The 12,617-nt window shown below is 32.2% G+C and overlaps 2 protein-coding genes across 4 annotated transcripts; one reads left to right on the top strand and one right to left on the bottom strand.

Moving 5' to 3' along the window:
* Positions 1-886: 886 nt before the first annotated feature.
* Positions 887-3,835, bottom strand: LOC127259525 (uncharacterized). The gene is made up of 5 exons (XM_051286903.1): positions 3,512-3,835; positions 3,323-3,426; positions 2,503-2,600; positions 1,364-1,522; positions 887-1,299 (listed from the first exon to the last, which is right to left on the bottom strand). The coding sequence occupies exons 1-4, from the start codon at positions 3,720-3,722 to the stop codon at positions 1,390-1,392; spliced, it is 546 nt and encodes a 181-aa protein (XP_051142860.1). The 5' UTR covers positions 3,723-3,835; the 3' UTR covers positions 887-1,299; positions 1,364-1,389.
* Positions 3,836-3,846: 11 nt separating this feature from the next.
* LOC127259523 (RING-H2 finger protein ATL57-like) lies at positions 3,847-11,754 on the top strand. Of its 3 annotated transcripts, XR_007840509.1 has the most exons (3): positions 3,847-3,973; positions 4,315-4,443; positions 11,461-11,754. XR_007840509.1 is itself a non-coding variant. In XM_051286902.1 (2 exons), the coding sequence occupies exon 1, from the start codon at positions 8,740-8,742 to the stop codon at positions 9,655-9,657; it is 918 nt and encodes a 305-aa protein (XP_051142859.1). In that variant the 5' UTR covers positions 8,149-8,739; the 3' UTR covers positions 9,658-9,707; positions 11,461-11,754. The 3 variants fall into 3 exon arrangements, 1 of the variants encoding a protein (XP_051142859.1); XR_007840510.1 differs by lacking the exons at positions 4,315-4,443; positions 11,461-11,754 and adding an exon at positions 4,071-4,308 and having other exon boundaries at positions 3,872-3,973; XM_051286902.1 differs by lacking the exons at positions 3,847-3,973; positions 4,315-4,443 and adding an exon at positions 8,149-9,707.
* The last annotated feature ends 863 nt before the right edge of the window (positions 11,755-12,617 follow it).

The following is a 12,617-nucleotide window of genomic DNA, read 5'->3' as shown; positions in this document are numbered from 1 at the left end:
TGTGTGGAAGGGGTGCCCTTTATGGTGTTGTAGCTATGGGGAATTCAAGAAAAGCTAGCAGAAGAAGGTGAAGAAAGTTTTGGGCATTATATTTTTATATATAATGGTTTAGCTGATCCATAATCCATTGTTGTGAGTAAGTTTGTTATGAGTATCATTTCTTGTTTTCGACATCTTCTTTATTGTGAGGGGCTTTGGGTGTTTTTTTTTTTTTTTAGTTATGATCTTGTATATACAGCGAGAGTACCGACAATACTTTTATGTATATGTAATGGCGTTTTATTGATTTCGATATGTTTCTTTTGTTTCTTTAATACATGTTGATGATACACACACTCATTGTGATATTATATAACTGAGAAAAGTTAAAATTATATCACATTTGGCGTAATTCCTTCTTAGGTTGCTTCTCGCCACAAAAATCACATAATTTATTTATTTTTATTTTCATTTGTATATATATTTCTGAAAGTATGTGCTTTTTTTCTTTTTTTTTTCCGAGGCATCTTTTTTCAGGGTTTCCAGTGGGTGGGAGGGTCAAAAGCAGGGAACACTTTCTTTCTATTTAATTCATCATCAAGATAGTTTTATAGACCAAATTCTCATAATCTTTCCTTGATTTATCCACCCAATCCTATCTCTTTATTAAGAACATTAATTAAGAGCTATAGTTAAATAGGAGTTTCGATAAGAATCAAATAAAGTACATCAAAAAGGAAAAATATAAATAATTAAATACTCCATCCGTCCGTCGTTTAAAATTATGTCCATTTGACAGGACACAAGTTTTAAGAAAAATAGATAAAAAAAAAAAATCCTTTAATGGTAAAGAAAAAGTAGAAAAATTAGTATTTTTTTACTAAAAATGAAATCGAGAATAATATAATCATTAGAACTTAATAATTTCATTCATCAGCTGCAACATATAACAGAAAATCATTCCAACAGGACATCATCACTATTTTAGTGCAGCAGGAGAAAAACTCACACCAAAACCTAAGTACATTATTTACTTATTTACATTTCAAAGTTTCTACTTAGCTCCTCAAGCAACAAAAACACAGCATCAATTACCATCTCCAGCATAAATTAATCACCAGAAAAAACATTCCGAATCCTTAATACAGTACATAAAAAAGCTCAGGTGGCATGGAAGACATACCTGGGAGTTGAACAATAAAGGATTCTAGGGTTGGGTTACAATCTTCCAGATAGTCGTCCACCAGCAGGGATCCTATTCCTTCCCTCCCCGATGAACATCCATGTGAATCAATGCCGTGTTACTCTTGAGCAGCAGTGCTGAAAATGGGGACAACTAATTAATCTTATCAGGCGAATAAAAATTGACAGAAGTAAATGTTACCAATGTATTTGGCGCCTTGGAGCATTTTATTCATATGTTTTTGAATCATCAAACTTTGCTTCAGACATTTCAACTTCACAGGTGCTACTTTTGGAGACGGAGTCGTCCTCGGTTCTTAATTGTTTGAGTTTGGCTAACTGTATAGCATGTAGTTCGTACCTGATGATTGTTTGATGAACAATGCATGTTAAATCATATTCACATATAATTGTTCCAAATAAAAGGAAAAAAAAAATGGAAGTCGATAGTGGGATGAAATAATTTTGAGTTGTTACACCAGGAGAAGGGCCACTAGAAATTCCATGGTAAATAGCAGAAAATTTAAACACAACCTTCATTTGGATCTTAGATATTCAGATGGTTGATTAAAGGATTGAAGATAAGGAAGCATTATGATAATATAATGAGAGGTTGGGATGCACATTGCAAATGTATTTAAGATATTTGTTTCTCTTACTGATTTGGTCAAGTTCAATTTTCTAGTTTTGTACGCCGTTCAAAAACTATATGGCTTCCACATTCAGCATTTTAACATTCTTGAGCTATCTGAAACTGTAACAAAATGTGATGGATAATATAAGGAGATGAATCTGATAGAATTATTCAGTCCATCCACAAAAGTGAACATTTACAAAACACTTGCAATTCAACCACCGCAAAATTGTGAATGAACTGAAAGCCCATGTCTTAGGTCTGTCAGCCATACTAAAGCTATCAATAATACAAAATATTCTATAATTTTTTAATTTCCTATTTTAGAGTTAAATTTGCATTATGATTGTGTACAATGTTTTCAGATGACATGGATACTTGCTATGAAATTAAGAGTTTCTATCATAGAAAACTACAATGCCAAAACTTTGTGCAACATTAACTATCAAAGAAGTTGAATCTTGTAATATCTCACTTGCATAAATCAACAGCTGCCTTGCCTAAAAATGGCTAATCTACTTCTCGAGTCAATTAAAATAGTAATAGTTAATTGGTCATACCTATTCTTTTAACTCCATACCTTTCGTACACACTATAACACAGTACTAACCCAATTCCATAATAAGTGCACTTCTCCACATTTGGTAATTGCAAATGGCAAAAGCATTAAAAAAGAGTCTACATAGTCGAAAAGTTAGAGAACTCACCTGGCCACGTAGCTCTCAACAAGTTTAAAATATATCCTCCAAAACTGCCTTTCCTTCAGATAACGGGGGCATAGCTTGAACCGTAGCTGAGCAAGTTCCTGCAAAGAATAACAAAATCTCATTCAAACCAGAGTTCTAATCACTAATTTTGTTGCCGTGATCAAACCAATATGATGTTTGCCCAAGAATAACAAGTTCCTTCAGATAGATGCCGTCATTTAATCTAAAGTTGTACTCACTGCGATGTTTGCCCAAGAATCCCTGTTCCCACCAGATTCATTATCATCTCCTCTAAGGTTAGTGCTAGTCATGTGATCGAGTAATAAATGTTTTACATAACAATATTCAAACAAAAATATATTGATTAGGGATATGCATACATACTAAGGGCCTATCGAATGTGCCCTCCATCCAATCGAACATGAAGGCCGACTATATGCCAAAAAATTGATACTCTATACATAGCTACCTTTGAATTCAGAACCAGAATCCCATAAAAACATCTCTCAGGCTAGCCATTCTCCTTTGTTAGGGTTTATAATTTTCTTGATCAGGTTCTTTATCTCAACCAAATATACACACACACACACATATATATATATATATAGCTATAATATAAGCTGAACTAGCTTATTCAACCTGCATTTCATCTTTGTTTTGCAGATAATCTAAGTATATAGTTCAATTCCAAAGGTAAATCACTTCTTCAGCAAGTTAATGTTCATCTTTCAATTCGAACAAACATCAACATGATTTCCTTACTTTGTTGATCTGTTACGAAATACCAACAAGAGACAGAGAGGGAAGAAGAAATACGAACCTTGACCTTGGAAAGAACAAGCATGGCATGTCTCTCTTGCCAATCGGTCAGATCCTTCCGCAAATTCCCGGAGTTAGCGCCGTCGCAATTATTTCCATCTTCATCTACGGAACAGAGACATCAACCACTACCACACAAGAAACAGCAAGGACAATCATACATCACAACAGTGGCAGCGAAGGCAAATACCTGGAAGAGAGAAGTTCCTGAAGGTCTCAATGGAAAAGGATTTTATAAATTCGATCAATTTGTCGGTTATTCCGTAGAATTTCTCCTCCTCTTCTTCCTGTAATTTACCATTGTAATCTCTTCCATTATCAGAAGCGGCGGCGGAGGACGGCGCGGTGGTGTTTTTGAGCTTGGAAACACTCCGGCGGAGCCACGAATACGCTGCGTCCATCTCCTCTTTCCGCGCACATCCTCCCCCTATGATTAAATCTGGGCCTAATTGGATCTGATTGGGCCCTAGTGGTTTTCAATCTGCATAGAGTATTCTCTCTCTCTGCCACAGCCCACAGCCCTCTTCAATAAATACTTACCTTTCCTCCATTGGCCATTATCTTCCAACTCCAACCGGTGCAGAAAAACTGCAGACAGCAACTCAACTGGAAGCCACGAGCGGAAGGGAAATTCAAATTCAAAACATTGTCTGTAAGTTCCTGGCCTCTATACTGGAAATAGAAAAAGCAATTGGCTTGCTGTGTTTGAAATTTGTTACTGTTCTTCAAAAGTTTTACCGAATCCATAGTTTGTTTCAGTTCAAAATCAAAATTGATGTGTTTTTGGTACCCCGATATGGATCTCAAACTACATCGATCTCTCTAAGTTTGGTTGTGTGTACCAAAGCCAATTCATTGTGATGAGATAAGTATTCTTCCAATGAAATATACGATCCAATGATTTGGAATCTACCATAGATGATTGAAAAAGTCAAATCTAGGTTAAATTGCTGTAATTGTAATTGTTAACAGGCCTGATTCTGATAATTGCAGGGCTGGACTGGACTAAGCACAACTGTTCGTCGGATCCGTTTGATTTGAATTTGGGGATATACCAAGAAATTACTGTGGGGTAAACGGAGATGTTCGTCCATTCCGACTGCTTTTGCTTTACAAGTAAAGGTATTTCTACCTTACCTGTTTGGATTATGATTAATTCACTTCCTAGCACTATGCTAAATTCAGCATCCTATAATTAATCTTCACTCTTAATTTCCAAAAAAAATAAATATTTAAAGTAATTTAATTAGCTTTGTTTAATTAATGGCTAAAATTTAATTCAGTAATACAAAATCAAAAACTATTCCCAGCACATGATCCTAAACGTTTACAGTAGATCAAATTGTTTTTTTTCTCTAACAAATATTGTACTATCAAATATTTAATTTTATATTATTAAAAAAATAAAAAAAAATTGAAACTTCTATCTAAACTAAACCTTCTAAAATGATTTCTTATAAATAAATGATTGTTTATTTGATGATTTTTTATTTATTCTTTTAAATTTAAATAGTAAGTTGGATACCGTGTTTTTGTCGTTGAAATTTTTTGGTAGAAAACTATATTGACCATTTTTATATAAATACTTATTAAACAATTATTTAAATTTAAAATGATACTTCCTCCATTCCCAATATTCCTATTTTTTATTTTTATCATATTTTAAACTTTAAATTTTATAATTTTTTTAATTTGAATTAAATCTTAATCTACTAAATAATAATTATTTTTACTAATACATCTTTTATATACTTATATATTGGACAAAAGGAGTATTATTTAGATTCACACCAAAACCAAAGTCCCAAACGCACCATAGTCTCTCATTATTTATAAGAGGAAGCAACTGAGTCAACAGTTTCAGAATTATCTACGCTAAGTATTTTTTTGAATTTTTTATACTATTTATCTATACTACTCCCTCTGGCAAATGTGTGCTCTCTTGATCAGATACGAATTTTTTAAAAAATGAGTAGTAATAATTATTTTTTTTATAGTAAAAAAAGTATAAAAGTGTAATAAATTTTTACTTTAAAAAAAAACGATAACCGATGACAAAAAAAAAAAAAGTGAGTATAAGTTTAAATAACGGATGACCTAATATGTTGGGAGTAATATTTTTAAAAGTATCGTATCATTTTTTTTTTTTTTATTTTTATAAAATATTAACTTTTCTAAAATGATGGTACAATCACAAAAGTCAAGTACATTGTTTTAGTCTCCTTATCTTGTGGGATTAGACTCCCCAATCCTTACTCGTAGGGTGTGTTCGGTTGTAAGATTTTTACAAAATTTTACTATTCATTCCATTTTTTTTTCCAAAAAATATCAAATCAAACACCTGTTTTTTTATTTTTTATATTATATTAAAAATTAATTTTACATTCAAAACATCACATCAACACCTATTTATATCACATCATACAACTATTCAAATTCAAAATTTTTACTATTCAAATCTCAACTCAAAATTCAAACCCCCAAACAAACACACCTAATGTACCCTAACTTGACTTAAACATCAAAATTTATGTCGCCAAAACTATTGAATTCGTTCAGTAAGGAATAGCCTAGGGACTTGCTTATGTCTCATTTCAATTTAAACATTTTTTTTTTCTTCAATAAATAAATATTTTTATCTATATTTAAAATTTTATATCTTTTATAAAATTAATTTATCTTAATTATAAATAAATATATTTTTTATTTATTTTTATTATATAAAAATTTATTTTCTATTGTTATTTATATTGCATATATTTTAATGAGATATAATATTGAAAATATTTAAATACATATTTCAAATTTATTTTAATTATATATGAATTTTTATTTAAAATTACTAACAATATTACTAATATAAAAATATAATAAAATAGTATTATAATTCATTATTATTAGCTTATTAACCCACGTATCATTTGCCATGGAGGGAGTATTTTATTATTTTTTTTTAAAAAAAAAAATTAGAACTAATAAACTTAGATATATATACATATATATATATAAATTGAATTAATTTTGCTTAAAAAAGAGAGGTAGAAAGAGAACAGTTATGGTACTTTTTAGCAATAGCAAATATACAACACATTTTTTTTAAAAATAAAAATAAAAAATAAATTAATATAACAGATAATTTAAATTAATAGGATAAATTGCATAATACCTACTGCATTTAAGCACAAATACACAAAATTCTTTGGTTTTAAATTAAAATAGGTACAAAACATCGTATTCGTCCCAAGAGTGTAGCAATCACATTTCAATTTATTTTGATTACAAACGCATATTTAATTATACAAAATTTATAAAAATAAAAATCATAAAATCCTTTATAGTCTTATTTAAATAAAATAAATAAATAATCCTTTATTTTTTATAATTTTTTTAATAATAATAATAAATAGCCGTCTAAAAAAACTAATAAAGAAATGGTTGATCAATTATATAATTGTTTATGTTATTTAAAAATGTCATTTAAAATATTTTACCATTTTTAATTTATATAAAAATTGCACAATTAAGTGTAATTTAACCGCCAAACATTAATTTTGGAGGAAGAAAATGTTCTATGCATCAAAATAGATTTTACGAAATAAATAAAATATGAAATATTTTATACAATTTTATTGAAAATAAAAATAATATTATATAATTTACCCTAATTAATATAAGTATTAATTAAACCTTATATTTTAAGGAGTGGGTTGTTTAAATATATTTTTACTTTTGTTTACTTAACGTATTTTTATTCATTTGACACTATTTATTTTTTAAAAAACATCACATCACATAAATTTATTCTGTCACAAAACATCAAATTAAATACTAATTTTTTACTTTTTTTTCTTTTACACTTCCAAAATCCCAAAAACTTCTATCTAAGCAAAACCCTTGTGTTCGAAACTAATAATAATATGTATTATTCTTTCCATTTACGAAAATATATTATGGGTGTGTGTGTTTGAGGATTTGGATTTTGAATTGAGATTTGAATAGTAAAACATTTTGAATTTGAATAGTTGTATGATGTGATATAAATAGGTGTTTGATGTGATGTTTTGAATGTAAAATTGATTTTTAGTATAATGTAAAAAATAAAAAATAGGTATTTGATTTGATGTTTTTTGAGAAAAAAATGGGATGAATAATGTATTTAAAATCCAATATCCAAACAAACACATTGGACACCAATTTATTTATTTATTTATTTGATGACGTGGAAATTCGCAACCGCTACTCGAAAGTGCCTACTGGGTAAACCCGAACCTAATCTCCTGCCTACACCAATTTTGATTGATATAATATTATACTATTTATTACTCCCTTCATCTCATATACCGTGTCTGTACACGGTATTTTAGGATGAGTGTAATTAGTAGATAATTAAGAATGTATTAGTGAAAATAATTATAAGATAACTAATTAGTTTAATTAAAATTAAAAAAATTTAAAATTTAAAATGAGATTAAAGTGTGTAATCATTTTCTAAAAAAGAAAAGTGACATGGTATGTGGGACGGACAGAAACAGACAACGTGGACATTGTATTTGAGGCGGAGGAAGTAATTTATTGTGAAATAAGTAAAAATATTTTTTAAACTCTTAGAAGTGTAATATATTCATAAATCAAGCGGTGCGTATGCAATAAACAAATAAATAAATAAATTTAATATTACATAGCATGATAGTGATATGTAAGTATGAATATATATATATATATCTTTAATATTACATAATATGACAGTAATATGTGAATATGTTTATTTATTTATTTATTATTTCAGAATCTCAATTTTTAAATATATGAAATTACAAATATAATTATTTTTTATATTTAGTCTCATAAGTTTACAAATAAAAATTTTGAAATTTATTTGTAGTTTGGACGAATATAAATAAAATATTATTAAATAAAAATAATCGAAAGAATTAAACATAAAATTTATAAAATTATAAAAAAATTGGACACAATTTAAAAAATATGAAAATTTCACATAATTTTGTAAGATCATGTGTAGATTTTGTGCATAATTTTATTTTATATTTTATATAACATGAAACCGCTATTTTGCGAGTGTCCTAGCTAAATATGTGCGAGCTATGTGAAGTGGAAGTGTGATGTAAGCATAACCGTGAGCATTAAAAGACATGTCATGAATTAATTTTGAACATGCCAACTCATCTCGCGACTACAATTCCATCTTCCTCTAAAAATAAATTGGTAAAAGAATTAAATGCCCCGTCATCTGCACTGCTGTGACTTAACTACAACTACAATAACAATAATAATAATAATAATAATGATCGCCCCCCTCCCAGCGCCCCCCTTTCCCGCAGTAGTTAGTATTTATGTACACAGAAAACGCGCGCGCGTAGGAAATCTCAGTCGAGGACGAACTCACTCGACGCGCACCGCATGACGTCAGCATCGGCGGCACCGCCAACCCTCCCCTCTATGCCGTCGGTCTACACCGCCGTCGCCGCCGCTTCACCGCATCGCCGATCATACAGCTGCTACAACTGCAATTACTCTTTTCATATAACTCCGATTCCGGCGACGGCCGTCGACGCCCCTTCGTCTTTCCGATGCCCTTCCTGCCACCACCGCCACCTCATACCACACCACACAATTGCTCCCGTTCTTCCTACTCCTCCGCCGCCGCCTCCGCCACCGCCCCAGTCTCCGGCTGCAACTCCGCTGCGGAATTCTTCCTACTTTGTTATTTATCACACCGACGACGATGACGATGACGATGACGATGAGTCCGACTCCGATGAGGAATATGAGTCGGATAATTCTCTGTTGTCTTTCGCTACTCCAAGTTTCCATTCATCTACTCCGGCTTTGAAATCATTCGTCGCTTCGCTTCCGATTAAAACTTTTTCCCCAAATGCACCCCCGGCTATTCCGTCGTGCTCAATTTGCATTGAGGATTTCGAGATCAAACTGCCTTCTTCTGCGGTAATCAGCGAATTGCCGTGTGAGCATTATTTTCACAGGGATTGTATTGTTAAATGGCTTCAGAGGAGCAATACTTGTCCCCTGTGCCGGTACAAATTGCCGGTAGAGATTGGCGGCAGAGGTGAGGGCACTTCCCCTGGCACAAGCCAGGCGGAGGTGGAAAACGATGCCGTTCCAGTGTTGGATTTGCCTCCAAGAAGAGGGGCAGCATTAAGTAGGGTTGATGGTGAGCAGAGTGTTGGCTCAAATGCTGCAGTGTTGGGCTCTGGATCTGATAGAGTAGCCCCAGCTAGAAATGGTGGAGAGTTAAGTGGATTGGATATTGATCCGATGCGGGACGAGGATGGTGATATCTTAATGGTTGATGCATGATGTTGTTGTTGATAAGTGCGCATCGATGAGTATTCAATTTTGTTCTTTCGGTATGGGATTGCGACGACGCTCATGGCGTCAATACTTTTAGTTAATTCCGTTATGCTGTTACGATTTTACGGCATTCTGTGTTTTATGTTTTTGTGCGTGAATATGGTATGTGGCATTTAGTGTTAACGATATCCTCGAAATGTGGTTCTAGGATGCAGGCTTGAATATGTTCTAGGTTTGTTGTTGAAAAGGGCAAATCGAATGAGTATTCAATTATGTTCTTGATGTAGGTTTGAATATGTTCTAGGTTTGTTGTTGATAAGTGTGCATCAAATGAGTATTCAATTTTGTTTTTTCGGTATGCCGTTGAGATGCATTTGGCGTCACAACTTTTGGTTAATTCCGTTATGCTGTTGACGATTTCACGACATTCTTTGTTTTATGTTTTTTGTGCATGAATATGGCATGTTGTTTCAGTGTTAGTTATATCCTTGATTTGTGTTTCTAGGATGGAGGTTTGAATATGTTCTAGGTTTGTTGTTGATAAGTGTGCGTCGAATGAGTATTCAATTTTGTCCTTTCGGTATGGCACTGGAAACACTGATGACGTCAAACTTTTAGTTAATTCTGTTATGCTATTGACGATTTCATGACATTCTTTGTTTTTTGTTTTTGTGCGTGAATATGGCATGTGGCATTTAGTGTTAGTTATATCCTCGATTTGTGGTTTAGGATGCAGGTTTGAATATGTTCTAGATTTGTTGTTGATAAGTGTGCATCGAATGAGTATTCAATTTTGTTCTTTTGGTATGCCACTGGGACACTGATGACGTATCTACTTTTAGTTATTTCCGTTATACTATTGACGATTTCACGACATTCTTTGCTTTTTGTTTTTGTGCGGGAATATGGCATGTGGCATTTAGTGTTAGTTATATCCTCGAAATGTGGTTTAGGATGCAGCTTTGAATATGTTTCTAGATTTATTGTTGATGAGTGTGCATCGAATGAGTATTCAATTTTGTTCTTTCGGTATGCCACTGGGACACTGATGACGTCACTACTTTGAGTTAATTTCGTTATGCTATCGACGATTTCAAGACATTCTTTGTTTTTTGTTTTTGTACGTGAATATGGCATGTGGCATTTAGTGTTAGTTATATCCTCGAAACGTGGTTCTAGGATGTGTAGGTTTGAATATGATCGAGGTGGTCATGAAAGAATTTGTTGGGTGACTGTGTTGGTGAGTAATGCTTGATTTGTAAATCATCTTAAACGTAATCTTAAGAAAAAACTAATCATATTATTGTCTGCTAAGCTCTTAGTTGTGAAGAGTTTATATAGGATTCTAACAAAAGAGAACTGGAAATCTTTTTCTTCTGGTATATTTGGAGAGATAGAATTTGTTTGCCATTGAGTTGACTTTCAACGTGATTTATGTGCGTATCTATTATCTTCTTGTCATTAGAAATTTCCTTTTGCACTTTTTATGATCTCCATGCTACTGTCAATATAGTCAGACGATCTTTAGATCCAGATAAACTTATCATTGAAATTGATCTAGGCTTTTAAAACATCTTCTTTACCTACACTGTACACAATGCTACTTCATAAAGTTTTGAAATGTGAATTTTTTGTTTATGAGGATGATAGATTATCACTTAACAATTTTCTAATTGAAAAACCATATTTACACGTGTAGATATATAATTTTGCAGTTTATTGTTTGTTTCACGCCTTCTATTTAAATTCCAATCTCTCCTATATTTGGCGGCAGCCTTGCTTAATTTGATTCAACTACTTGTGTTTCAGGTGGATGTATATAGCCCGGGTATTATTTCTCCCAAGAGCTTATATTATGGATGTGGGCACTCGTGCATGCAGACCGGATGTTTGTTGTATTTGTGAATTGAGCAGTCAGGGATGGAATGCGGATGCTCCAATATATCGGTTGCAAAGAAGTTCGTAGGAGGATTTTTTATTGCGGGATGGTAAACTGAGACAAGAATAAAGAAACTGTGTATACAACTATTTATATTTGTATCTATAATTGGTACCAAGACTGTTTATCTATATAGTAAGAAAGAAAATAAATTCCATTGGTCATTTTCTTCGCAATTTTTGATGCCTTTCGACTTTGAAGTGCGAGCTTTTGTTTTTCAGGTTGGATCAGATGTTGAGCCAAATGATACGCGCATACATTGGGTGTTTAGCTGCTCAGTTTTTTTTTTCATTTTTTTCTTAAATTTGTTTTCTTGAAGTTTGATTTACAGCTCCCTTTTGTCGTTCTATGTTTCTCATGTAGGAGATATGCTTTAATAAGTCTAGAGAATCCTAGGGGATTTTATATCGACATAATATGTCCTTGAGATCTTCGTTTCCTTTCCTACTGCTTGTCGTTTATTATGCAAATGTCATTCTCAGTGGTTATTTTCTCCTATTCATCGTTGTTTATCGCGTGAATGCCATTCGCAGTAGTTATTTGCTCAAGATCGCCGTGTTTCTGTTGTTGTGTTGATGGATTTTCGATCTTTTTGACTCAATGATAGATAAAGCTAATTACTTGTTGTTTTGACTGTCTTGGTACTTCTTGCCCCTTTCTTGTTCCGGCTGTGAGTTCCTTATTTTTCCTATAACATAATTCAAAGTTTGTGGTATTGGATTCATATTTATTTTCAGAACATATATATATTAATATATTTTTTGCAGCATCTGAAGGAAGATGCATGACAACTGAAGTTCACTCCAGGTAAGAAGGAAGTTATATAGTTGGATCTAAAATCGGTATCGCTGTTTAAGCTGGTAGATCATAGCAAGTGCATGCTGTTCTACCAATCCTTGTGGTAAGTGTGGACACTAATTTCTTATATGACTAATGTACTAGGAAGAGTGCATCTTTCATGGCACACAGTATATCTTTTTCATAGAGGAAGACTGTGTCTTCTATTTGTCGAATACAACTAACTAAT

Source organism: Andrographis paniculata, unplaced genomic scaffold (genome assembly GCF_009805555.1).
Source record: "Andrographis paniculata isolate CXL003 unplaced genomic scaffold, ASM980555v1 Contig60END, whole genome shotgun sequence".
NCBI lineage: Eukaryota > Viridiplantae > Streptophyta > Magnoliopsida > Lamiales > Acanthaceae > Andrographis > Andrographis paniculata.
The sequence above is the reverse complement of the archived record's forward strand: the minus strand, read 5'-3'. Positions and strand labels throughout refer to the sequence as shown.

What these genes read in the sequence shown, in the direction of transcription:
- LOC127259525 (XM_051286903.1), bottom strand. Translation starts at nt 3,722, where the DNA reads ATGGACGCAGCGTATTCGTGGCTCCGCCGGAGTGTTTCCAAGCTCAAA. An exon ending in TTGTTCTTTCCAAGGTCAAG is followed by an intron (nt 2,601 to 3,322) that starts GTTCGTATTTCT and finishes TATTCTTTGCAG; the next exon opens with GAACTTGCTCAGCTACGGTT. An exon ending in GTTGAGAGCTACGTGGCCAG is followed by an intron (nt 1,523 to 2,502) that starts GTGAGTTCTCTA and finishes AACAATCATCAG; the next exon opens with GTACGAACTACATGCTATAC.
- LOC127259523 (XM_051286902.1), top strand. Translation starts at nt 8,740, where the DNA reads ATGACGTCAGCATCGGCGGCACCGCCAACCCTCCCCTCTATGCCGTCG.